Source organism: Lynx rufus, unplaced genomic scaffold, assembly GCF_022079265.1.
Source record: "Lynx rufus isolate CCGP_SWC_20201006 ecotype Redwood Valley unplaced genomic scaffold, mLynRuf1.p SCAF_1, whole genome shotgun sequence".
In the NCBI taxonomy this organism is placed as follows: Eukaryota; Metazoa; Chordata; class Mammalia; order Carnivora; family Felidae; genus Lynx; species Lynx rufus.
Window position 1 is genome coordinate 89,961,958 of NW_025814823.1, and position 27,220 is coordinate 89,989,177.

A 27,220-nucleotide genomic window follows, 5' to 3' on the forward strand; every position below is an offset into this window, starting at 1 on the left:
GAAGTTATCAAAAAAAGTCCACCCGAGCACTTCAAACCTGTGTTGTTCAATGATCAACTGTACTGAAAACCACTGAACTGTACAATTGAAATGGGAGAATATTAAGGTATGTGACTTATATCTGAATGGAACTGTTCAAAATTTTATAGTATTTCCATTAGAAGGTAACTATTCGGTTGTTTTTTTTTAATGAGCAAGGTGACAAAAATACATCATCTGCCCAGATGTGTTGAGGTCTGAAGTGTAGGGTAAAGTGTGAACTCCTGTGACCCAAACGCTCAGCAGCCCTGTGGGGACAGGCGCCTTCGCTGGGGAGGTGCCCCGACTATACACAAGGCCTTACACTCAACGCCTCTCACCTGATCTAGTGTCAGCCAGGAAGACAAAAATAGCTGACCACCAAAATTACCCTTAGCCATTTTAAAAAGAAAGCATCTGTAACTGCTCAGAAAGCACAGTGTTCATGTTTTTTATAGAGAAATTCTGGGAGCACGTGGGTGGCTTAGTCAGTTAAGCGTCCGACTTTGGCTCAGGTCATGATCTTGCAATTCACGGGTTGGAGACCCGCATTGGGCTCTGTGCTGACAGCTTGGAGCCTGGAGCCTGCTTTGGATTCTGTGTCTCTTCCTCTCTCTGCCCCTACCCCACTGTGCTCTGTCTCTCTCTCTCTCAAAAATAAATAATAAAAGAAATTATATAGAAATTCTGCACTTTAATACTTGTGTGCAAATATATACTGTGTATGGTAACACACAGGACGTAAGAATGAAAAATAGCATTAAAAAAAATTTTTTTTTCAACGTTTTTTTTTATTTATTTTTGGGACAGAGAGAGACAGAGCATGAACGGGGGAGGGGCAGAGAGAGAGGGAGACACAGAATTGGAAACAGGCTCCAGGCTCTGAGCCATCAGCCCAGAGCCCGACGCGGGGCTCGAACCCACGGACCGCGAGATCGTGACCTGGGTGAAGTCGGACGCTTAACCGACTGCGCCACCCAGGCGCCCCTAAAAAATTTTTTTAATGTTCATTTATTTTTGAAGGAAAGAGAGACAGAGCGTGAACAGGGGAGGGGCAGAGAGAGAGGGAGACACGGAATCTGAAGCAGGCTCCAGGCTCTGAGCTGTCAGCACAGAGCCCGACGCGGGGCTCGAACTTCCGAACCATGAGATCACAACCTGAGCTGAAGTCAGATGCTTAACCAACTGAGCCAGCCAGGTGCCCCTCAAATTACCATTTTTAGCACCTCTGAATTTCATCGCCTCTCTTTTGTCTACGTCTAGAAGAATGAATTTTAGCAAATTAAATGTTCATATAATGTGACCCTACTCACTGCTTAGGGATGCAGCATTCCTTTAATGGACATTTTGTCATTCATTCAGATACACTATACTGATTTGAACCTAATCTTCTTAATGACTGGAGATATTACAGGAGGTTTTGTGTATAATTGTGGTCAGCCCTCAGGCAGGTTGTCCTCTCTGTGGTTCATCTTTGGCATTTTCCCCCTTCCCCCCCCCCCCAGTTTTATTGAGATATAATTGACATGTAACACTGTAAAAGTTTTAGGTGTACTCAATGCTTTGCTGTATGTATATATGGTGAAATGATCACCACAATAAGGTTAAACAACCATCACTTCATACAGTTAACATTTTCTCCTCCTGATGAGAACTTTTTTTTTTTAAGTTTATTTATTTATATTTGAGAGAGAGAGAGAGAGCATGGAAGGGGCAGAGAGGGAGAGAGGAAATCCCAAGCAGGCTCCACACTGTCAGCACAGAGCCCCATGCGGGGCTCAAACTCATGGACCGTGAGATCATGACCTGAGCCCAAGTCAGATACTTAACCAACACTGAGCTACCTAGATGCCCCCCTCCTGATGAGAACTTTAAGGAGCTACTCTCTTTGCATCTTTCAAATGTACAACACAGTATTGTTAACTATAGTCAGCATGTTGTCCATTACATCCTCAGGACTTACTTATCTTATAACTGGAAGTTTATACCTTTTGACCATCTTTGCCTAATTCTCCCATCTCCTACTCCTCCGCCTCTGGCGGCCACCAATCTGATCTCTGTATCAATGAGTTTGGTTTTTTTCAGATTCCACGTATGAGATCATACAGTATTTGTCTTTCTTCTGTCTGATTTATTTCATGCAGTATAATGCCCTCAAGTGCCATCCATGTTGTTGCAATGGCAGGATTTTCTTCTTTTTTATGGCCAAATGATATTCCATTGTAAATATTTATCCATCCATCTGTGGATGGACACTTGGGTTGTTTCTATGTGTTGGTTATTGTAAATAATGCTGCAATGAACGTGGGGGTGCAGATATCTGGCAAATTTTTAATCCTGGTCAGACCTTTCCAGCATCCCAGAAAAACAGTAGGAAAATTAAAAAATCAAATCATTGGGTGCCTGAGTGACTCAGTCAGTTAAGCGTCCAACTTTAGCTCAGGTCATGATGTCACGGTTCGTGAGTTTGAGCCCCGCGTCCGGGCTCTGTGATGAAAGCTCATAGCCTGGAGCCTATTTCAGTTTCTGTGTCTCCCTCGCCCTCTGTCCCTCCCCTGCTTGTGCTCTCTCTCTCTCAAAAATAACATTAAAGAAATTTTTTTAATCAAATCATTAAAATTTGGAAAATAAACCTTTTAACTCCATTCATCCCTGAGGAAGCCCTGCCTGGTGGTTAGGAGCATTTAAGTCCTAAGGTCAGGTCTCCTTGGTTCCCAGTCACAGCCTCCCAAGCTTCTGTTCTAGAAAGTAAAGGGAGGTAATGGTAGATACAGCCTCTGAACTTTGATTGACACCTGTATGGGAACAGTTGGCCCAGTGCCTGGCACATAGTGAGTTCTCAATAAGATGAGTTACTATGGGGTACCCTGGGTGGCTCAGTTGGTTAAGCGTCTGACTCTTGGTTTTGGCTCAGGTCATGATCTCACAGTTCATGGGTTCGAGCCCCATGTCGGGCTCTGTGGTGATAGTGCAAAGCCTGCTTAGTATCTCTCTCTCCCTCTCTCTCTCTCTCTCCTACCCCCCCATCTCACTCTCTCTGTCTCTCTCAAAATAAATAAACTTAAAAAAAAAGATGAGTTATAAATATTCCTGAAGGCCAGTATTGTTCATGATCTATACTCTTGCTTCCCTGATTAATGCAGATTTACAGTCGTTCTATTTCACATGCATTTATTGAATAAGGACGGTATGCCAAGACACAGTGAGAAATGAAAAAATAGAAGTGCCAGCCTGTGTCCTTGTTGGCGGATGAAGATGTCTCAGGATGCAAGAGCACTGGGGTGGCCCAAAACCGGGGAGGCTGGGGCCTGAACAAGCCTGCTGGGGGGGGGGGGGCGGGGTCAGAGCTGAGCTTTGAGGACGGCAGGTTTTCCCAAGTGGAGCAGGGAGGACAGAAGGACAGAGGGACGTCAGGGTAGGGAACTCGCAGGGCAGGACAGAGACAGACCAAGGGTCCATAGTCTTAATCAGGGAGGGAGTGGAGCAGCTTAGAGAGAGCCAGTGTGACGGCTGTTACTTCCTATTAGGGAAAATGTTATTTCGAAATACAAATATGGAGAATAAAGCCAAATAAAATCTTGGAGTGCAGGCCTCCCTTGAAGGTAGGGATTCTCCAGGGGCCAAGAGATGATTTTGGTTTTACTGTTGCGAAAGTAGCATTTATTGATGCTAAAGCTCCAGGCAACTGGGCTGAGCAGGAAGGAGTAAAGGCCTCAACCCCTGTCTTCACCTGCTGCAGCCTCCTTCACCTGCTGTGACCTCCTTAGGACCCTTCCCGGGCATATTCTGTGCAAATCAAGGAATCCACATGGGTTGGGACCTCAAGATGTCCCTAGGTGGTTGGGTGGTTTGGCTGATCTTTGCTGTTATAAATGTTGCCATGGTGAAAGCCAGGTCACGTCACTGCGTCCGTAGGAGAAATTCTCTGCGATGAAATCACAAGGCCAAGGCGTACGAATTCGTTCTTCACATGCTACGCAAGACTTCTCGTCCCTGGCTGGGCTGCTTGCTGGGGCTGTCCTTCCAGAAGCAGAGGGGAGCACACCGTTTTCGGCTATGTCAGGGGAAGGCCACGCACGCAGCTGGGAAGGCCTCCCGGGATGCCAGCTGGGTGGGCATCCCCAGAACCATTTTTTTTCCCTCAACATCAACCGAGTGATTTACAAACATGTTGGTTCCCCCTCTGTCAACAGGAATCTTCGCCTACATGAACTACAGAGTCCCCCGGACGAGGAAGGAGATTTTTGAAACCCTCATCAAGGGCCTGCAGAGGCTTGAGTACAGAGGCTATGACTCGGCAGGTAGGCCCCGCAGACTGCCCTCATAGATACAACGCTTGTTTCTGTCACTTGAGAACTAGAGAAAAGGAGGAGCGCCTGGGTGGCTCAGTGGGTTAAGTGCCCAACTTCAGCTCAGGTCATGATCTCATGGTTGGTGAGTTCAAACCCCACGTTGGGCTCTGTGCTGACAGCTCGGAGCCTGGAACCTGCTTTGAATTCTATCTCCCTCTCTTTCTGCCCTTCCCCCACTCATGCTCCATTTCTGTCTGTCAAAAATACATAAAAAAAACATTAAAAGTTTTTTTAAAAAAATAAGGAAACTAGAGAACAGGAGAAAGAAGAGATAACGGTAAAAAAAAAAAAAATCTCTACCAAAGCTCTCCCATCAATATCTTCATGTCCCTCTGCTGGTCACTGCTGTGCATATGTTGGGGTGGTATGGGGATGTGGGGGTGTCACACGTAGCTACTTTTTGTTTTTAACCTGATCGTAACTATAGAATTGTAATTTTATGTCCTGTTTTCATTTATCTCCCACATCTCCTGTTATCCTAAACTCTTCCTAAGGATCTTGCTCAGTGGCTGCACAATCGTCCCCTGGGTGACTGTCTCAGAGTTTACCTCTTCATCCATCTGACTGGTGGATATTTAGTCCACTTCCCATTTTTAATTAAGCAGCCTTAGGAGAAAGGGGGAGCCAGATACTTTCATATCCCCGTTAATTCTTTTTTTTTTTTTTTTTTGTATAGTTTATCTGGAGAGAGACAGAAACAGCACAAGTGGGGGAGGGGCAGAGAGGGAGGGAGACAGAATCCAGAGCAGGTTCCACCCTGTCAGCACAGAGCCCTGCTCAGGGTTGGAACTCACTAACTGAGAGATCACGACCTGAGTCAAAACCAAGAGTCAGATGCTTAACCGACTGAACCACCCAGGCTCCCCTCCTGTTCATTCTTAACGGAAAGCATGTCAGATGAAGGATCTTAGGAACACTAATGCAGTAGGGATGTCAGCAGAGGGCATGGCACCATCAGTGCCCTCAAGCGAGCCCGCCACCTTCAGTGGTGGGCGTGGAGGAACCTCCTTCACAGGCAGGCTCCCAGGGATGCACCCTGGTTCAAAGCCAGGTGAGACGGCCACAGCCCAGGCCCCAGGTGCGCCTCCCCTGTTTGCTGCTACATCATAATCTTGCTGAATTGACATCCTGAACGCTGTGTAGTTCTCTTCCAGGCTGCAAGCCTGGCCAACGGGAACGGACAAATCCACAGCACTGTGCAGCCCTCACCCTGGGTTGTACTCTGTAACAAAGTGCAGGAGACCAAACAAATCCCAATGCAAAAAAAAAAAAAAGGAAAAAAAAAATCATGTGTGTCCCACAGGTGTGGCAATCGATGGAAATAATAATGAAGTCAAAGAAAGACATATCCAGCTGGTCAAGAAAAGAGGAAATGTCAAGGCTCTTGATGAAGAACTTTACAGTAAGTGGGACACATGCCCAGTCAAAGCAGCATGGGTCAGTTTAAAGTCTTTTATTCCAATAGCATTTGAGACTAAAAATATTCACTTATCCAAGCATGGATAAATAGAAGGAGAGTTAAGCCTACATCATAAAACTGTGTTTCTCAGAGTGTGGGATTTGTTTTTGTTTTTGTTTTGTTTGGGGGGGGTTGGTTGTCTGGGGTTTTTTGTTTTTCTAGGAGATGGTGCATGAGAATTTTTTTTAATATTTAGTACATATGTATTTATTTTAATTTTTCTGGCAAATGATACTGTTTTTCCATTTATAGTCATGATCTATAATATTCTTTTTAAAGTAAGCTCATTTTGGCTGGTGACTTAGGTTACTGATAAGCACTAAGTAAACTACAGCAGGGATCTGGCAGAAATCCCCAGGGTGGGGCCTTTGCAGTCCAAGGTGGGATGTGCTTTTGACGTGGCTGAGGTGTGTCCATGTAATGATGCCACCTCACCATAACAGTACTGTGTCAATGATTATTTTTCTTGCTTCTAGAACAAGACAGCATGGACTTGAAGGTGGAGTTTGAGACCCACTTTGGCATTGCCCACACGCGCTGGGCTACCCATGGTGTCCCCAATGCTGTCAACAGCCATCCACAGCGCTCAGACAAAGGCAACGGTATGTAGCGTGGCCCTGCGTCCCCTTCCTGAAGGTTCTGCCTGGCTTTGACCTGTACCACTGTGGATCCACACCCACTGCCAACTGGCATGCTTCTCTCCCTGCCTCATCTTCCCCGAGGATCCAAACAGATAGCGCTGGGCCTTAGACAGGAGGCAAACTCAGCCTGGCTCCTGGGCAGGGCTGACCCCCACCCAGGCCTCTACAGGAAAACAGTGGCGACTTCCCATGACTGCTCCCAGCTTCTGAGACCCAGCCTGAGTGCAACTTGGCAGCATGAGAGGTCTAAGAGTCGGGCACTGTTCCGCAAGGGACTGTGTTGTTCTGGAGGGCTGGGTGCCCGAGGGAGGGATGGGTTTCATTTCCCCAGAGGAGAGTGGTCTTGAGCCAAGGCAGTGCTGATCTTGGTTAATGTCTGAAGTTCCTGCTCCAATCCTGGGCCCTGCCATGAGGCCTCAGCTGCCAAAGGCTTGAGGTTTGGAGAAGCAGAGACTGTAGCAGGCAGCCCAGGGCCTCCCTCCAAGCAGCAGAGCCCTCTGCTTGGCTTGCGTCATGTTTTTTAAATATGAGAATTACCAAACCTGAAAGTCCAGACTTTTGTTATTCCTTGAAAAACTAGAAGATATGGTAACTGGGCTCACAGTACCTTGGAGTTCCACTGAAAAAGCGGTGGTCTAGGGTCACAGAGAGTGACCCCACAGAGAGTGGGGACATGGTGACTGCTCAGGGCAGTCACGGGGATACCAGGCCCTCTTTGGTGAGCTGCAGGATCCCTGGTTCTCCCAAATGCCCCAGCTCGTGGGTCCATGTCCCATGCCTGGGCCCACAGGATAGTTCTGTTCAGTGACACCCCCAGGCCCTCTCATCAGAGAAGGGCTGGTAGGTCTGGAGATTCCAGTGGGTCTCCGTTCTAGGTTAGGCCTGATTAGGTCAGAAGCCCCCAGTGACCCACCCCTGGGCATGATGGGGGAGGGTGACCGGCAGAGAGAATGACCTCTGGAGTCCCTTGGGACCCCCACCCCAAGACATTCCCTGGCATAGTGTCAGTTCTTACCAAGCCCCATAGTAGAGTAGAAATCAGATCCACCAGAGTCGTTGAGGAGTGCTTATTGGCAGGAAACTTTAGCTAAACACTTGGCAAGAGTCACTGCAGTTCATCGTCGTGGAAGTTGGGCCATAGGAGAGACTGGCACCTCTCTGCTCAATGTCCCTTACTCCTGGGAACACTGGCTCATCCTGCCCAATTTGGAAGGGAAGGACTCCTCTGGAGAATGGAAGGAGAGCCCCATACCTCCTGCTCGGCAGAACACCTGGAGAGAACCCTGGGGGCTGGGCTACACGTGCATCCATGTGGTCGGGGTCTTGGGTAGTGAGGACAGATTCTTGGATCTGGTCCATGCCTTGAACCATAGGGCATCCCACTTCCGGGGTCAGTGCCCCACATCCAGGAGGGGGACAGCAGACCCCATGGTGCTGAGGACCTAGAATGTTATTCCAGCCAAATCTCAAGCCAGATACAGAGGTTGACACCTGGAGCAGTGGGGCTGGTGGGAAAAACTGTACCAAGACCATGTACCCTGAGAGGTTGCCACCCTAGGTGATAAAGTGAAGCCTCACTTCAGTGTAGTCGGGGATTCTGTGTCCCCAAAGCAGGGAGGCTCCAAGCAGATCCCCCTGCCCCACACCCAAACTTGAAAATGCCTGCCCTGACTCAGGGTGAGTAATTGAAAAGAAAACAACACGAGAAGTAAGCAGAGATTCGTAGAATGTCTTTAGCAACTCATCAGGGATAACTGAAGAGCACATTTTTGAGGAACACTTACACCCAGCAACAGCGTTGCACAAGAAAATTACACAAAGAAGCATTCGTAAAGAAAACACAGATTCTAGGAAGCCAACTACCGATGAGAAGACAATTAAATGAAAAAATGGGACAAGGTTAAGAAAATAAAGCAACTGTGTCAGAGTCAATATGAAAACTATTGGAGAGGTGGATGAATATGGAGACAGTGAATAGAGATCCAATAGGTGAGTTACTGGTGTCCCCTAAGAAGAGAACAACACAAGTGAAATAGTAAAAATAAAATAAAATAAAATAAAATAAAATAAAATAAAATAAAATAAAATAAAATAAAATAAAATAAAATAAAATAAAAATAATAGGTAAAGCCGTAAATGAGTTCAGCTGTGCCCAGCACACTTGTCGAAAATGGCTTTTCTATTCAAGCCCTTCCAGTCTGTGTGTGACTTCACAAGTATAACAATAGGCTGTAAAAAAGAGGGAGAGAGAGAGAGAGAGAGGAAATTATGATAAAAACAAAGAAAAACAGTAAAGGACTAGCCTGTACTGACCAAAAACTGAATTAGAGATCCAGAGTTTCACTGAACAGTAATCTTTATGAAGAACACCCACTTTCTAGATGCATCCTGGTGGAATTACTGAATGCCAAGGATGATAAAGGGTCTATCATCTAGGCTCAGGAGGAAAGGGAATTCCTTACCCAGAAAAACTCTCAGGCTGCTTTTAGACCTTCAGGTTATCCATCAGCTATTTATTGAGGAAATGCAGTGGTGACTGAGGCATATCCCTCTTCCAGGGTTGGCCAGGGGGTCCCCACCCCCCTCCAGCTGGGGGCAAGGAACCCTACTGGTGCTCAGGGAGCAGGGAGGAGCCACAGCAGGCAGACCCTGTAGAGAGAAATGCTGATGGCCATACAGGAATGGGGGTGAGCCCAAAGATGCCAGAATTTCTGGGGTCACCCAGAAATTTTTAAGTTTATTTATTTAGAGAGAGAGAATGGGGGAGGGGCAGAGAGAGAGGATCCCAAGCAGGCTCTGCACTGACAACAGAGTGCCCAACCTGGGACTCAAACTCATGAACCGTGAGATCATGACCTGAGCTGAAGTCAGACCCTTAACTGATGGAGCCACGCAGGCACCTGAAAATCAGGATTCAAAATTTCAAACTTCACTCTTTTCACAATGTGGTGTGGATCAAATGGAACACGTGTGGATTGCTAGCTTGTGGCCTCATTGAGCCTAAAGCCATTTCAGAATGCCTGAACTAGTTTCTGGATAATGAAGTGTTCATCATCCCCCATTTGACATAAATGCCAAAACACATTTGACGATACTGTAGGCCACAGGTCAGAGGTCTGTGCGTAGTCAGGTTGGTAGGTGCTTTTAACCCAAAGAGAGCAGTGTATTTCCCCAGGTTTAAATTGTAGTCGTAGGGGCACCTGGGTGGCTCAGTCGGTTAAGTGTCCGACTTCGGCTCAGGTCATGTTCTTATGGTTCGTGAGTTTGAGCCCTGCATCGGGCTCTGTGCTGACAGCTCAGAGCCTGGAGCCTGCTTTGCATTCTGTGTCTCCCTCTCTGTCTGCCCCTCCCCCACTTGCGTGCACGTGCTCTCTCTCTTTCTCTCAAAAATAAATAAATGTTTAAAAAAAATAGTTTAAAAAATTAAATAAATAAAAAATAACTTGTAGTAGATGGTAACACGTCCACTCTCATCACCGCTAAGTGATGTTTGCTCACAGGAGTCTCTGTGGGAGGAAAGCTTGTAGAGAGTTTCAGACTGTCAAATCGTTGTCCTTCACTTCCGAATTGAACTTCACCTTTTCATAGCATTTCTCTCTTCACCAAACTTTTCTTCCAGAATTCGTTGTCATCCATAATGGGATCATCACAAATTACAAAGACCTAAGGAAATTTCTGGTAAGCTACTTCCCCTGGGTTAACATGTAAGTCAGGTGGTGTCGATCTTCCCCAGAACTTTCCAACCAGCTCATTTCCCTCTGGAAGCAAAAGCAGGAGCTGAGTAAGACCCATGTCACCACATTGGACATAAACCTCATCCTGGCTCCGCCACCTTTCCAGATCTCGCAGAAGATAGCAGGGCATTTGCATGTCCCTCAGGGACCACCGCAGATTCACATAATCAAAAGAACATGAACTTGCTTTTATTAAAGTATCTGCACTGCCTAACGTATCGACTCATACACCACATGGAATGTGGGGTGAGAAGGCAGACAGTGTTTGTCTCACGTATGAAAAGGTTGCGGCGTTGGTTGGGATGTGGGTGGGTTTGACTCAACATATTTGATCATTTTGACTGCTGTTATTTTGCAATGTCCAGATTAATGGCGAGGACAGGCTTCTGAGGCAGGATGATCTCAGGGAATACTGGAATGACTCAGCTTGCTATGTGATTCTGGCAGACATTTCTTACCCCCCGTTTTCCTTGTTCTTATCTTAAGTCACTGTGAGCGTGGATCATAAGGGAGGAGAGGGAGCTGGCCGGGCAACATTATGCAATGACCGTTATCTAACACTCTGTCCAACGAAATATTCCAGGAAAGCAAAGGCTATGAGTTTGAGTCAGAAACAGACACAGAGACCATCGCCAAGCTGATTAAATACGTGTTTGACAACAGAGAAACTGAGGACATTACGTTTTCAACACTGGTCGAAAGAGTCATTCAGCAGCTGGTGAGTTACCAGGGCCACCTGTGTACATAAATCGCCCTTTCATTCCTTCACTTTTCAGTAGCATTTATGAGTCGAATTTGTGCAAAGTACCTGAGGATTAAAGATGGCTTGACTACAGTGGTGCCTGGATGGCTTAGTTGGCTAAGTATCTGACTCTTGATTTTAGCTCAGGTCTTAATCTCAGGGTCATGAGTTCAGCCTCGCATTGGGCTCTGTGCTGGGCGTGAAGTTACTAAAAACAAAAAAAGTCTACGATGTCTGGCCTTAAGATGTTGCATCATGGAGAACTGAGAGAAATCCTGAGGTTTTGGTAGTAAATATCGAGTAAGAAGTGGCTTGTTCCATCTTAACCCCTCTGAATCCGTGATCGGAACTTCCCATCAGTGGTTCCTCATGATGGCACACTGCACGCGGGACCTTTGTCATCTTGTCCGCTGTGTGTGCCATTAGTTACATACCCAGGGTGCATTGAACTGATGTTGGAGACTCAGAATTGTAGTTTTTCCACCAGTTTCAGTGAAGTGATTGTTTATCAAGGGGCGGAAATACCTACATATCCTTACTGAGCAGAGTTGGAAGGAAAAGGAAGTAAAAGCAGGTGTGAACTTTTGAGAAGTTTGATTCTAGAAAAAGAGTGTCAGGAAATGGCCCAGTGGTGGTGGGAGAGGCTTGCAGTTCTGAGGGAAGACTGGTTTTTGTGATAGGAGATACCAGATCAGGTTTGTGTGCTTATCCAGGAAGAGAGAGAGAGATTGGTGATGTCCCAGAGGGCTGGGCCCACAAAACTAAGCCCCAAGAAGGGGCACATGCTGGAACAAGGGCGGGGTAGAGGGGGAGTTGTCCACAAGGACGAGGCACAACAGACTCAGGCCGTGTATGAGATGGTAGGGGGAGGAGGAGTGGTCTCCAGATTTCCCAGAGTCCATCCCCCTGGGCATCCCTGCCATCCAGGAGCTCCTCCAACACAGGGGCAGCCTGGAGACAGCATTTGGGGCCAAGAATCTGGAATATCCAGGGTCAGAGGGTACAACACTATGGTTTAAAATATATCACCCTCTGGTATTTTCAGAGCCTTTTTCATAAATAAGTCTACTGTCAAACACTTTGCTCCCATTTTTGGAAGTCATAATTTAGAAGACATTTATAGACAAGAGCCTGTCCTATACGTAATACATAGTATAATTACTATGTAATTTACAGTAAACCAGTTTGGTTTTGCTGCACGGTATCTTCTCATTTCCATTTGTAATTTTAAATTTTGGAAATGCCTCCCCAGTGATGACAGGTGTAAATTTCAGTGATTTCTCTTAGCTGAAGCAATGAGGGGCTCTTTGGGGCTCTTTGGGACTGGGAAGTGTTTTTCTGTTCAGTACCATGTTATTGTTGACAGAACTGGCAGAGTAAACATCAGGCTCCTGGGCAGTTTGAAAGGCCCCTAGAGGCCTGGGGATGCTGACTCTGGGTCCCTCTGGCTGTGTGACTGAGTTGGCAAACTGGCCAAGGCTGCGTGGGGCCTTGGGTCTTCCCAGGATTCCAAAACATGGGGCATTTTACATGAAAATCCAGACTTCTAGCTGGTTATACATAACCCGAGTCTACTAGGGGCATGGTAAAATTAGTACAGGGTGGTCAGAATGTAGGAGAGAATTTTGCACCAGGGATTTAAATAGAGCATTTGGAGTCTAGAGTTAGGAGAACTAGGTTTGTTCTGGTTTGCACAATGCAACAGAGGGTGAATGACAGTCATTGCTAAAGAAATAATAGCAACACTAATAACAACCCATGTCACTGTTGGGTTTTTCATATGGCAGACCACTGTTCAGAGCACTTAAAGTGCATGAGCTCACATGGGGCACCTGGGCGGCTCAGTTGGTTGAGCGTCTGACTTGGGCTCAGGTCATGATCTCACGTTGGTGAGTTCGAGCCCCAACTCAGGCTCACCGCTGTCAGCACAAAGCCCACTTTAGATCCTCTGTCCCCTTCTCTCTCTGCCCCTCCCTGCTCACACACTCTCTCTCAAAAATGAGCAACAAAAGTACATTTTGTTCACCACGAGGCACAAACTAGGCAATTGCTCAATTAAGGGGTGGAGACAGGATTTGAACCCAGGCTCTACTGTGTGTCATGGAGTAGTCCCTTTCGTTCTCACAGTTCCAGGGCAGGACCCCTGGCCACAATTCTCATTTCCTGAGGCTCTAACTGCCCCCATCCACCCAGATCATCACAGAGCTGGGAATCGCTCCTTGTGGCCCTGAGCAGGGGTGGGTTCTGCTGAGCACCATGAAATCCGCAAGTTCTGGTCTTTGGATTTTCCTCATGGTACGGACTGTGTCACTTTCTTCTCCTGACATCACCCTGAAAGAGCTGTCCTGCATTCAGCACCCTGAGGGAGGAACCCCAGGACCACCCACTGTGAAGAGTGACCCCCCTGTGGGGTGGTGGGCCAGGCTGCAACAGCCTTGGCAGCTCAGGTGGGGCCGGAGCACATGCGGCTCACTCTTGTTTGCTGTGTTTACAGGAAGGTGCATTCGCGTTGGTTTTCAAGAGCATCCACTACCCGGGAGAAGCTGTTGCCACCAGGTAGGCAAAACACATTGACATTTCAAGAACAAATAAATAAGATTGCTTAGCTTGAGGCAACAGGGGAGAAGTGAGACCGTGGCTTATGCCCCCTACCATCTCTGTGGCTGGGCTTCTGATTTTTAAAAGAGAAAGCAGAAAGTTGATTTTTTATTTGAAATCTCCAGATTTTCAGAAGTTGACAACAAATTCAAAGTAAAAATAAAACTGTATAGCAAGGGGCAGATCCAGGTTGCAGGTCAGTTTTGGAGATGCCTTCTGGAAAAAGCTTGCAAAATTATGAACACGAAACTAGGAACAAGTGAACATTAATTTGAATCCAGTAAGAAGAGGCCTTGAAGGCCCCACGCTCAAGCTTCATCACCTGCACACCAGAGGTGTTCTAGAGGGCCAGCCGACATGTCCCTCTGTTGGATAGAGCCACATGGCCCCCAGTGATGTGTGGATTCACACAAGTGGGAGCATGAGTGCCATCCTGTTATTTTATATTCAGATGAACTGATTATCCATCTGTCCATCCGCCATCAGTCTGACCATCCATCTACACATCTACCTGTCCATCTGTCCTTCCCTCCCTCCATCCATCCAACTGATATTTGTTGAGCACTTAGTCTATACTGGGTCCTAGGGATCTATTAACACCTGACCTAGTCCTGTCTTTAAGGACTGGACATTTGTGCAGGAGGACAGAGCAGGGCAGAGGGTGTTGATACTCCATGTTGGGGGCTGGGAGGCAATGCATTGGGGAGCATGAGGGGGTACAAATGTCAGCCTTGGGGAGGTGGCCAGAAGCACCAGTGTGAGCAAAAGGAAGGGGACTAGAGTGAGCTCAGCATTCGGGGATCTGACCCAGAGCAGCCTGAGTCCCCTTCAGAAAAAAAATAGAAAAGACCCTGGTTGAGGGCACAGATGGGGTCACCAGGGACACACCAACCCTTGCTCTTCAAAGGAGCCCCTGGAATGTGGCCCAGATTCTATAATGAAAGCAGTGGCTATTTCCAAGACACTTTGTAAGCTCATTCCTCATGGTAGCAGTCATGGGGGGACTTTCTGCTCTTTCAGAAAGACAGACTGACACCTGCTGTGTACCAGGCATTGGAGACAGCAGTGAGCAAGGTCGTGTACACTCTGCCCCTCTAGCTCCAAGGGCTGGTGGGGAGTGAGGATGTTGGCAGAAGCCCTGCTCTGCAGGGTCTCAGGTGCACTGTGGACTGAAAGTTTCATTCTGAAGCCTCTGAGGAGCCATGGAGAATGCACCTGTGGCCGGGAAGATGCAGAGAGAACGAGGCAGTCCCTCACAGACAGTCATATTCTCTAGGCAGGAAATGATGGGAATGTATCATGATTTAATTTTTGTTCAGGATAGGAAGGAATTTACCACTTGGCATTCAATATCTTCAATCATAGAATTATAACAGACCGCTTGTCCCTATTAAATTTGGAAACCCCGGGGCACTTGGGTGGCTCAGTCAGTTAAGCAGCCGACTTCAGCTCAGGTCATGACCTCATGGTTCATGAGTTTGAGCCCCGCATCAGATTCTGTGCTGACAGGTCAGAGGCTGGAGCCTGCTTCAGATTCTGTGTCTCCCTCTCTCTCTCAAATATAAAGAAACATTAAAAAAAATTAGAAACCCCTTTTAAAACTTGATACTATCATGGTATTACTATTTTAAGTGAATGCAAAAGAAGGCCATGTGAAGAAGCAATAAAGCTTTATATTTCTAAATTGTCCATAACCTGCCGGCTCTGTAACCTCCTGGGCAATCTTTGGGATGCCTCGGGAGCATTATCTGAGGCGAAGTTCAGAGAAATCATAGAGCTCTATCTACAACAATAAAATCTGGGGGAGACGTTTGCCAAGAAAATTAGATAACCACAGTACTTTCTCATTGTCAATGTTATAAAGGCCATTCGAGCTGGCTCTCCATTGTACCGGAGCCGTGTCTCCTCTGCTTCAGATATGATAAAAGATGGTCCAGATTATTCAAGGTGCTCACAGCACTTTCTTCAAAGCCACAGACTTTGTCCCCCCACTTGGGGAAGTCGGATGCGGGGCTGGGAGAGGAAACCTGAGTTTGAGGCTGCAGGAACTCCCACAGAGGAAACATCACTGTCCCCTCTGTGATGGAGTCCAGCTCGTGCAGGTCAAGGAATTGAAACTTCGCCCAGGAGGTGACACTCAGAGACAAAACCACCCTTGAAAGTGTGTTAAGTGGCCCACAAAGTTGAGCAGATCCAAAGCCAGTCATCAGAATGCCCCTCAAAGCTGGAGAACAGCCGAGCTAGGCAAAAGGGGTGGGGCAGGGGGAGGGAAGAGAGTCTTTGGGCAGGTCATGGGCGTCCAGGGCTCCTGCTTTAAAGATGGCAGTAAATAGCAGCAAGCTGGAGCCACGAAGTGAGGGCCTGCTGATGCCTCAGCCGCAGTGATCTAACCATGTGGGGATTCACTGGGCAGGTGGGTGGTACCGTGAAAGCAAGCCAGAATTCTGCCAGTCGGTTGGTCCCTGCCCCAAGCCCTGGGAGCATCTTCCTGTGGCTCAGGAGTCTGTCCTGTAGGATCTCAACAGGACACTTTCCCCTGTTGGAAGGACTAGATGCGGGGACCCCTCCTCAGTGCTAAGAGGCCATCTAGCCCTGCCTGGGGTGTTGAGACAATGAGCAACTCGACTCCCTGTTGTCTCTACAGGAGAGGCAGCCCCCTGCTCATTGGAGTGCGCAGCAAATACAAGCTTTCCACGGAACAGATCCCCATCTTGTACAGGACACGTAAGTTTTTCGAGAAGGACTTGAACAGGGCAGGGGGCTCTGGTGCAGGCAGATTTCTTCTGTCTGCCGGGGCCGGTCCGCATAAGGCTCCAGGTCAAAAAGGCTTTCGTGCAACTGAGACTTGGGTCCCTCTTTGCAAAAGCTTTTTATTATAGATATTTTCAAACACATACACAAGTCCAGGGGAAGGCATGCAGCTCCATTACATAAAGGCATCCACGCTCTGGTATGAGTGTTGATTTGCTTTGTTTTGTTCACAGCCATTCAAAAAGCTCTTGCAGTGGCACCGTGCTATTTGGGGATCATTTTCACGATTTGGCTGACGCAGCCGAAGCTAAAAATTGCAGATTTCTCCCACACATATTCAAAGGGAAAGCTGGCGCCTTGCTTCATGTTATTCAAACAAAATAGTTTAATGTCACTTGCAATCCTTCCTTCACCAGGCAATTTCGAGAACGTAAAGAAGATCTGCAAAACAAGAATGAAGAGGCTGGACAGCTCAACCTGCCTTCATGCCGTGGGCGATAAAGCAGTGGAATTCTTCTTTGCTTCTGACGCAAGGTAGCTAAAGCTTGTTTCCTTTCTTTGCTAGGATTATGTAACCAAAAATGAGTGGCCAGACACCACCATTTTTCATTTATCCCCGCTTTTCAGCTGTTTTCTTACAGCAAGGGGCAGGGATGATGGCAGATTTCAGTTCTCTGTGACCCTTCTCCGAGAACCTCAGAGAACCACTGAGAGCACCTCATGACCAAGGGCAGGATTCACTGACCTCCACAGTGTTTTGGGGCCTGCACAGAATAATTGAATTATTTGCCAACATTTTAAAAGGGGGGAGATTTCACATAAAATTCTGGATTTCTAGCTTCTCTGGAAAATCAGCAGATCTGAGCACCCTGGGTTGTGCTCCCTCTGGCCCAGGATGTCTGGGGTCACTCGAAGGCTATGCTCCCTTTAGCTAGCTGAGGCAGGTGTCTTCAGACCTTTGGTCCTTTTCTCACCCCACCTGACTCTGCCTGAGTCTGAGCACTCATGATGAGAGGGCCAAGACCTAGGAGTGTGGTCCAAGTCATTTCTAAGTCCATGTTCTCATTAACAGACAATACTTCTGAAATTTGAGGAAGTCTGCTTCATATCCATTTTAGTACAAAAAATTTATACACATCTATATACACATACTCAGAAAAGACCAAAACACTTTCCTGTTAGTTGAAATAGAAAACACTACCATAAGGGTGCCTGGGTGGCTCAGTCAGTTAAGCGTCTGACTCTTGATTTGGGCTCAGGTCACGATCTCACGGTTTGTGAGTTCGAGCCCTGCATTGGGTTCTGCACTGGCTGCTTGGGGCCTGCTTGGATTCACTCTCTCACTCCCTCTCTGCCCCTCCCCGCTTGGGCTCTCTCTCTCTCAAAAACAAATAAACATTTAAAAAAAACTTTTTTAAATCCAACTGAAAGCCTGTTAGAACTAATCCTAGAGGCTAGTCAGAGAATGAAGATGTGGAAATCAGACATCCCAGCAGTTCAGCTATCAGCTGAACAAGGCTGCAGAACCATATCCACCCCGTTTCCTCTTGTGCCTCCTCACATGACTGGCACAGTAAACCCTCAGCAAGCCTTTCTTGAACAAAAACCAAAAAAAAAAAAAAAAGTAATCTATTTACCCGAGCTAGAAAAACTATTTTAATCCCTTAAGATAAATCTTAATAAAAATAGTCCAGAGTCTCTCCAGAGAAGACTACAAAAGTCAGCAATGAGAAACAAGACCAGATTTGAATAAAGGGAGAGAGTCCACACTCCTTGGTAAAAAGGCTTAACATTATTTTTAAAAAAACTAATTGGTTTAAAGTTATTTTAATAATTAAAAATTGTTTTTTAAAGATAACTGACTCTCCTTAATCTGCAAATTTGATGCTATAATTAAAAATCCTCACGATTTCTTTGCTTGTTTAGGATTTGGAACTTGGAAAGATGATTTTACAGTGTATGGTGTGTAGACCAGATATGGGTGACCCTCCCAGATATGAAGGCACACTGTAGAACCTGCAGGGCAACAGTAGCCAGTGCTGAGGTCTTCGCCAGGATGGTCTCATTTAATGAACACAACCAGGGCACCTGTGTGGCTCAACTGGTTAAGCGTCTGTTGATTTCGGTTCAGGTCATAATCTCGCAGTTCGTGGGTTTGAGCCCCGAGTCAGACACTGTCAGCACAGAGCCTGCTTGGGATTTTCTCTGTCTCCCTCTGCCTCTCCTGTACACTCTTTCTTTCTCTCTCTCTCAAAATAAATAAACATGAAAAAAAGTAAACACAACAAACTTCTAGTGAAGGCACAGTGATCATATCCCATTTTACAAATGAGGAATTTGACATAGGGGCTCAGAGGGGTCATATCTGGGCTGCTTGAGGGCACAATGTTGGTAACAGACAGAAATAAGGATACCATATTGGGTCTGTCTAACTCCTGGGCCAGTAGTCTTTTTTTTTCCTTTTTTTTTTTTTTTTTACATTTATTTATTTTTGAGAGAGAGAGAGACAGAATGTGGGCAGGGGAGGGGCAGAGGGGGAGGGAGACACAGAATCAGAAGCAGGCTCCAGACTCCGAGCTGTCAGCACAGAGCCCAACGCAGGGCTCAAACCCAGGAATCGTGAGATCATGACCTGAGCCGACGTTGGATGTTTAACCGAATGAGCCACCCAGGCACCTCTGGGCCAGTAGTCTTAATGATGGACTATATCACCATCCATTTTGTAAATAATAATAATTATATTTAAACGTGCAGGGGCGTCTGAGTAGCTCAGTCAGCTAAGCATCCAACTTCAGCTGAGGTCATGATCTCATGGTTTGTGGGTTCGAGCCCCACACGGGGATCTGTGCTGATAGTTTGGAGCCTGGAGCCTGCTTCAGATTCTGTGTCTCCCTCTCTCGCTGCCCCTCCCCCACTAATTCTCAGTCTCTCTCTCAAAAATAAATAAAATATTTTAAAAAATAAATAAATTAACATGCAGACATACACGCACACATAAATGCAAACACACGTGTATTTAGCACTGCCTGGAGAGCAATACAATATAAGTGGTGTTTCTCTCTTGGAGATGGGATCAGGCCATTTTCTTCCTCTTATTATTCTGTGTTTTCTACTGTTTAAACAATGCATGTATACTGTTCAAAGTATTTTTTTCCAGTGCGGTGGTTTCCCATCCTTCTTTAGAAGTCTGTCTTCCTGAGCATCTGTCTAGAGACACCTTTCTTAGGGCCATGGAATGTGGCCACTTCTTTCTTTTTTTTTTTTTTTTTTTCAACATTTATTTATTTTTGGGACAGAGAGAGACAGAGCATGAACGGGGGAGGGGCAGAGAGAGAGGGAGACACAGAATCGGAAACAGGCTCCAGGCTCTGAGCCATCAGCCCAGAGCCCGACGCGGGGCTCGAACTCACGGACCGCGAGATCGTGACCTGGCTGAAGTCGGACGCTTAACCGACTGCGCCACCCAGGCGCCCCAAGCCACTTCTTTCTTTAACTTTACATCAGGAATTATAAATGTTCATTTTTTGGCACAGGGCAGGTGTGGGTGTGGCACTTGGTGGAATGAGGATTTTTTTCTCCCATGGTCTTATAAGTGCCACCTTCATGGTTTTGTTTTTTATTTGTTTTTTATTTTTGACCATAACTATGTACCACTTGTGCTATTGATTAGTTTGCTTTTTCACCTACCAACTTTTCTAACGCCATTTATTTTTAAAAGAAACTTTGTATTGCCATTTTGCAAGACAAAAATTATCATTACTTTCCATACAAAGTTATTATAAAAATAAGCACAATGGGGCACCTGGGTGGCTTAGTCAGTTAAGCATCCAACTCTTTATTTCAGCTCAGGTCATGATCTCACAGTTCATGAGTTCCAGTCCTGCCTTGGGCTCTATGCTGACAGCACGGAGCCTGCTTGGGATTCTCTCTTTCTCCCTCTTTCTTTGCCCCTGCCTTCCTCCTGCACTCACTCTCTCTCTCAAAAAAAAAATAAATAAGCATAATGACCCCACATTTCATTGGTGGACGTATTTTTTACTTTGCTTTTAAACTATCCCTTTTTCCTTGCAGGGAGTGTGTGTGTGTGTGTGTGTGTGTGTGTGTGTGTGTGTGTGTGTGTTATGAAACTGAGTCATTTGTCCTGATGATTTTCCCACTGTCTGGATTTTGCTGAGAGAATCCCCCATGGTGTCATTTAACACGTTCCCCTGCCCACTGCATTTCCCGCGCACTGGCGTTCACAGGTGTCTACAAACTTGATCTCCTTCTGGTTTGATTTTTTTGGCAAGACGGCTTCATAGATGGTGGTGTGTCCTTCTATCAGGAAGCATATATGTCTCATTGTCTGTCTTTTTATGCTGTTAAGATTGATCAGGGGGTTCATGAGCCAGACAGCCTCTCCCATCCATTGTAAAGATGCTCTCTGCTTTTCACCTCTTGGTTTCAGCAGAGCACTTCATGGTCCTTACTTAGAACTATTAGTAATTAGGAGTCCGTAAATTGACTATTCTGATGCTGTCATTCCTTATTTATTAGCTGTAGTCCATCCATAAATTTGCCTTCATGAACAATGTGGTTATTCTGAAAGATCAGATCAGTTTAAAAAGCAAGATAAATGTTTCATTCTTTCCTGTTCCGATTTAGAGTAATATGTTGGTTCCCAAGCATTCTCCAAAGGTGACACTGTCTGGATTATGATTTGAAGAAAGCGGTTGTAAAAGGCCATCTGTGAGATTACTGGGGAAATCTGAACATACTGGATATTTGATGATATGAAAGAATACTAATTTTAGATGTGATGATGGTATTGTGGGTTTAAAATTTTTCCCTCTCTTTTAGAGATAGAAGCTAAAATGTTTACAGATGAAATGATGTGATGTCTGAGACTGGATTCAAAACAATTCTGGGGGGAAGGAGGAAGGTGTGAATTGATGTGTATAGTGTAGTGTCCCTGTCCCTCCTAAAATGCCATCTGATGCTACTGATGGGGACCCATACTGGGGAGGCAAGTGAGTGACTGCCTTGTAGCTGTCAAGCACGTGCAGGCCCCATCTGTGATGCCCGTGTTTCCCTTGCTCCAGTGCTATCATAGAACACACCAACCGAGTCATCTTCCTCGAGGATGACGACATCGCCGCAGTGGCTGATGGGAAGCTCTCTATTCACCGGGTCAAGCGTTCAGCTAGTGATGACCCATCTCGAGCCATCCAGACCTTGCAGATGGAACTGCAGCAAATCATGAAAGGCAGGTGTCCTCTGAGGGTCCGTGTGCAGCGGCCTTGAGGGGGGGGGGCAGGTGCTCGATGGGGGAGCTCCTGAGACTCTCTGTCCTACCCTGAATAGGTGCCACAGCCCTCCTACCTGCCGTGGCCATTAGGGTGGCGTTGCAGGTGCTCTGTGGCTTGCCCAGCCCAGGGGATGTGGGAAGCCTGGTCCCGCTCCCCCAGCAGGAGTTCCTGACTATCTAAAGGCACTAGGTCTCCCTGCTTGATCTGACCAGTCCATCAACTGCCTCCCTTTACTAACTCTCTGGGACACATTCTTCTACCCAGACATTTCTTCTCTGGGTCAGAGGCCTGCAATAACAGGGGTCTGTGGACTATTTCCTCCTTGAGAGGAGAGCCTGTCTCCCTACACCCCCTTCTCCACAGGGCAGCCTGGGTAAACATTTAGGAATGTGAATCAGACCTTTTTATCCAGCTGCTTAAAGCCCTCCAATGGCCACCCACTGTTCTGAGAATAAAATCCACACTTCCTGCCACAGCCCACAATACCCCATGCCCAACCTGGCCCCACCTCACTCTACCCTTTTCCCACTATGCCCTGCCCCCCCTCTCCAACCACCTCACTGTTACTTAGGCAGGCCAAGTGCTTACTCACCTGAGGGTCATTGTACTTGACTGACTACTTTTGGTCATTCTACTTTGATCATCGCCCAGTCAGAGAGCTCTTCCCTGACCCTCCTCACTTGTCTTGTTTGCTTTATGGCACTCTCTGTCAAGTCCCCAGCTAAAGGTGGCAGACAGGAAACACTGCAGTGTTTGGAACATGCCCACCCTGTCTGTGAATGCTTCCAAAGCTTGAGGCACAACACCTGTCAGGGGCCTTAACCCGTTGCGGCCAGATCATCCCTTTGATGTCATCTAGTTCCATTCAAATCAGAGCCCTGGAAATGCATGTGTTGGCTGAAAAGGTTTTTATTTAATACAGAAGCTCGGAGGGCATCTGTTGAAAAGAAGATTGCCAGGGCACCTGGGTTGTTCAGTCGGTGAAGTGTCCGACTTCGGCTCAGGTCATGGTCTCGCAGTTTGTGGGTTCAAGCCCCGCGTCAGGTTCTGTGCTGACAGCTTGGAGCCTAGAACCTGCGTCAGATTCTGTGGCTCCCTCTCTCTCTGCCCCTCCCCCTCTCACACTCTGTCTCTCTCTCAAAAATAAATGTTTAAAAAAATTAAAAAAATAAAATAAAATTGCCTATTTCTCAGGGCTTACTTCTTTTGTACTTCCTTAAGTAGGTTGGTTTTTGGAAGTAAAGCATTTTCCTTTCCTCTGCCCCTGCTGAGAGGAGTATTGCCCCAGAAAGACCAGCCACATATTTGTTGCTTACTTCTTTTGCTCCTTCAAGCTGCAGGGTCTGATATGCACACTGGAGATAGTAATCTTATCTGACCTGTTTGCCTCTCACTTGTTACCAGGAGAATCAGGTGGGATGGCCCCTGGGACACCCTTGGTAATGTGCAGTGGCCTTCCCATGTGTCACTGACACTAAACTGCATATCAGCTTTCCATCTTGATTGGAAGTTAAGCAGTGGTAAAACAACTGAATTAAAATTGACCTGCTTTGTTGGTGTTTATTTGACCAGGTAACTTCAGTGCATTTATGCAGAAGGAGATCTTCGAACAGCCAGAATCAGTTTTCAATACTATGAGAGGTCGGGTGAATTTTGAGACCAACACAGGTAATCCCCCATCCATGCCCTAGGTTGAGGCGCGTCCCTGTGTGGGGTTAGCACTAATGCCCTGCATGTGCCCCACAGTGCTCCTGGGTGGCTTGAAGGATCACCTGAAGGAGATTCGACGATGCCGACGGCTCATCGTGATTGGCTGTGGAACCAGTTACCACGCCGCAGTGGCTGTAAGTCCAAGGCGCTGGGCCCTCGATAGCGCTGGGGAGGGAGCAGCAGCCCAGGACAAGATGTGTCTTAAATGCCATCATGTGTTTGACCTCCCAAATTTGGTGCCCACAAGCCAACATGAGAGCCTTTCTCCTGCAGTGTGGCCTGTGCATGTCTGAAATTCCCTTCACCACGAGGACCCAGAGGTGCCACTTCATAAAACTGTCCCCAGAAGCCCAGCTGCCTGTGTCTCTGTAGTGTCTGTGACTGACTTTGGTCCCCATTCTTGTTGGCTTCAGACACGGCAAGTTTTAGAGGAACTGACTGAGCTCCCTGTGATGGTTGAACTCGCCAGTGATTTTCTGGACAGGAACACACCTGTGTTCAGGGATGACGTTTGCTTTTTCATAAGCCAGTCAGGTAAGGAATACAGGTTTGCGTGAGTTCATCTCAGGGCTCTGTCCTCTTGGTAACACACCATGTATCTCCTTCCCTCCTTCATCCAGTAGAGTTCTCTGCACACTGAGCATGTGCCAAACTCTCTTCTCAGTTGACCCTCAGAGCCATCAGTCACTGTCTCATTTTAGGGGGGAGCCATGCGACCAAGAATTCTCCCTCCTCCTGCCATTCCAAGTCCAGAATTTAAGGGACCACTCACCAAAGTGCTTATACATAGGTGCTGGGTTTATTTCAAAGAGAGAAAGTTCTTCAAAATTCTGCCGGTTGAGTGTCACTTCAACAACTATGTGGATGCTTTGCAGTTCCCATGCTGTCCAGCGGGAGATGCATTGAGAGACCTTGCTCAGGTGTAGGCCCAGCACACCCTCAGTAAACCCTGCCTGGGTGCCATCCTAACTCTAAACGTGGGCACCTGCTCCAGTCAGGCTGGGCAGAGAGTCAGGGAGGTGATTCATGACCACATGCTTGGACTTTCTATGACCTCCAGAAGGATTTTTAAAACATTTTAATTATGGAAAATTCCAAATCTCTGTAAAAGTAGAGAGATTTACATAAGGAACTGCCTATTCTCAGCAACGATCAGCTGAGCAGAGTTTGTGTCATCCAGATCCACATTAACCTGTCCCCTCCCCTGGGTTATTTTGAAGTCAATCCCAGACATCATGTTGCTCCACAAATACTTCAGAATGGATCTCTAAATGGTAAAAGAAAAAAAAAAAAAACATAACCGTTATGTCATTATCACAATTAAAACATTAACAGCAATGCTCTAATATCCACTGGGACTTCGAATACTGCTTCCGGTTTGAATTTTGAAGACCCATTTCCATTTCCATGACAAACTAAGAAAAACGAATACAGACACACTCACCCTCCGGCTGACAACTTGTAGCCCTGTGCTGCTGTGTGACTTCATTTTGTTTGTTTGTTTGTTTGTTTGTTTGTTTGTTTGTTTTGAGAGAGAGGGAGCCCATGCATGCACAAGTGGGGGAGGGGCAGAGAGAGGGAGAGAGGGAGAATCCCACCAGGCGCAGACCCCGAAATGGGGCTCGAGCCCATGAACCAATGAGATCATGACCTGAGCTGAAATGAAGAGTCAGACGCTTAACCAGCTGAGCCACCCAGGAGCCCCTTGATGGGTTTAATTTTATGATCGGACCATATTTAATTTAGTTCGAGGTTTCAAGGCTTACAAATACAGGGTGCTTGTGCTGGCTTATTTGTGAATCTATTTAAGTAGCTTAGTTATAAAAATAATTTTGAGTTCACACTGGCAGGCTGCAGAAGTGTTTTGCTTTAAAGCAATGTTAGATCTATTGGAGAAATGCCATTTAGTGGCATTCTTGCTTTTTTTTAATTTTATTTATTTACTTAATCTCTATACCCAGTGTGGGGCTGGAACTCATCACCCCGAGACCAAGAGTCACATGCTCTTCTGACTGAGCCATCCAGGCGCCTTGCATTCTTGCTTTTTATTTGTATTTATTTATTTATTTTAAATATTTATTCATTTTTGAGAGAGAGCAAGCACAAGCAGGGGAGGGACAGAGAGAGAGAGGCAAAGAGTCTGAAGTGGGCTCTGTGCTGATAGCAGCAAGCCTCATGCAAGGCTTGAACTCACAAACCATGAGATCATGAACCATGAGATCATGACCTGAGCCGAAGTTGGATGCTCAACCATTCAACCGACTCAGCCAGCCAAGCGCCTCACATTCTTGCTTTTTAAATGTTAAATCTCAGCACATTCTGAAGAAGGCAGCTTAAAGTCCTAGAAAGGATGCTGGGCACCTGGCTCACCTGGGTTGGCACCAGTCTGTCACCCACAGCTGCGTGGCCCTGAAGGAGCAAGGCTTTGGTTTCTTCCATCTCTGGGGATCTCATCCTCACGGGGAGAATGGGGACAATGGCCCCATGGGGTTGCCAGGAGAGTTCCATGACATAGCGGATGAGAAAGTGCTTCCCACATAAATAGCAGCTGAATCTTGAATCCAAGAATCCACCGGAAACATGGTTGAGTGTGCATTTTCCTTTCTGAGCACACGCCGGCTGCCTGTGGGCCCTGATTTCTGCATAAAAGAGTAAATGAGTTGGGGGACAGGGGGTTTGAGCTGGCAGAGCCACGCTCCTGAGAACACATGGCTGAAAGGTGGGGCCCGTGTGGCAGGTGAGACCGCAGATACCCTCCTGGCATTGCGCTACTGTAAGGACCGTGGGGCCCTGACCGTGGGCGTCACCAACACCGTGGGCAGTTCCATCTCCCGAGAGACCGACTGCGGTGTCCACATCAACGCAGGACCAGAGATCGGCGTGGCCAGCACCAAGGTAGTCATCTCCTGCATGTGTCCTGAGGGAGGGCTTCGGCCAGATGGGTGGACAGGAGGCTGCGGGTTGGGGAGGGGGCGCTCCCAACAATCTGTCTCCTCCTGCGTGGTTCACATGCGCACATTCGCCCCTGCTCTGCCAGAGTCACCGTTTTATCCACAGGCTTATACCAGTCAGTTCATCTCCCTGGTGATGTTTGGTTTGATGATGTCTGAAGACCGCATTTCACTGCAAAACAGAAGGCGAGAGATCATCCATGGTTTACAGTCTTTACCTGGTATGTTTCAGAATGAAACTTTCCTTATTTTGAAATCCAGTAGACTGTCCTTAGTTGCTTTCTCTTTTGACTCTTTCCCATAAACAATGCTGTTAATCACTTCCTCCTCTTCAAAACTTCCTACTCACCACGAAATGCCTCCAGAAGCTCCCACCGGGCCAAGATTAAAGTCCTCACTCCTCTCCGGGTCCTTGAACACTGCACACTGGACCCCTGCCACCTCTGACCTCATCCCACTCTCCTTCCCCTCCCTGGGCTCCTTCATTGACCTTCTGATCCTCAGCAATACCAAGCTGTCTACCACAGGACGTTTGCACTGACCCTTTCCTTTACAGGAGCCCTCTTCCTCCAGCTCTCCATACAACTGATGGCTTTTCATTATTCAAGTCTCAGTTCAGATGTCACCTCCTGGAACCCTTCCTTGCTATCCTAACTAACCCCCTGCCCCAGCCGTGAAATGTTAGCCCATTTCTTTTCTTTATAGCGTGTGCCATGGTATGAAATTACCTGTCCTCCAGTGTGCTGGCTTGTCTCCCAATGAGTATGTCAGCCCAGTGAGCATATAACCCTAACTGTCAGGGTCACTGCTGATATCCAGCCAGGGCAGGCATGGAGTAGGTGCTCAGGAAATATCTGAGAAGGAGCAGATGGCCCTGAGCCTTTTCCTGAACCGGAGTGCTCTGTCAGTCTCCCCAAACTTCCCTCTTTGGCTGGGTCCCTCCCATCTATTGTAGTCGGTGAGATGCAGTGTTTAT

General features: G+C 46.9%; 1 protein-coding gene across 1 annotated transcript in view; it reads left to right on the forward strand.

Annotated features, from left to right (window-relative positions):
* The first annotated feature begins 4,186 nt into the window (after positions 1-4,186).
* GFPT2 (glutamine-fructose-6-phosphate transaminase 2) overlaps positions 4,187-27,220 on the forward strand; it is a 31,029-nt gene continuing 7,995 nt past the window's right edge. Inside the window, exons 1-14 of the mRNA XM_047075887.1 lie at positions 4,187-4,319; positions 5,674-5,772; positions 6,306-6,431; positions 10,090-10,148; positions 10,788-10,922; positions 13,441-13,502; positions 16,189-16,268; positions 16,712-16,829; positions 21,377-21,540; positions 23,156-23,251; positions 23,330-23,427; positions 23,707-23,827; positions 26,031-26,188; positions 26,351-26,465. Of these exons, the coding sequence (XP_046931843.1) occupies positions 4,187-4,319; positions 5,674-5,772; positions 6,306-6,431; positions 10,090-10,148; positions 10,788-10,922; positions 13,441-13,502; positions 16,189-16,268; positions 16,712-16,829; positions 21,377-21,540; positions 23,156-23,251; positions 23,330-23,427; positions 23,707-23,827; positions 26,031-26,188; positions 26,351-26,465 (1,564 nt within the window). The remainder of the gene's footprint in view (positions 4,320-5,673; positions 5,773-6,305; positions 6,432-10,089; positions 10,149-10,787; positions 10,923-13,440; positions 13,503-16,188; positions 16,269-16,711; positions 16,830-21,376; positions 21,541-23,155; positions 23,252-23,329; positions 23,428-23,706; positions 23,828-26,030; positions 26,189-26,350; positions 26,466-27,220) is intronic.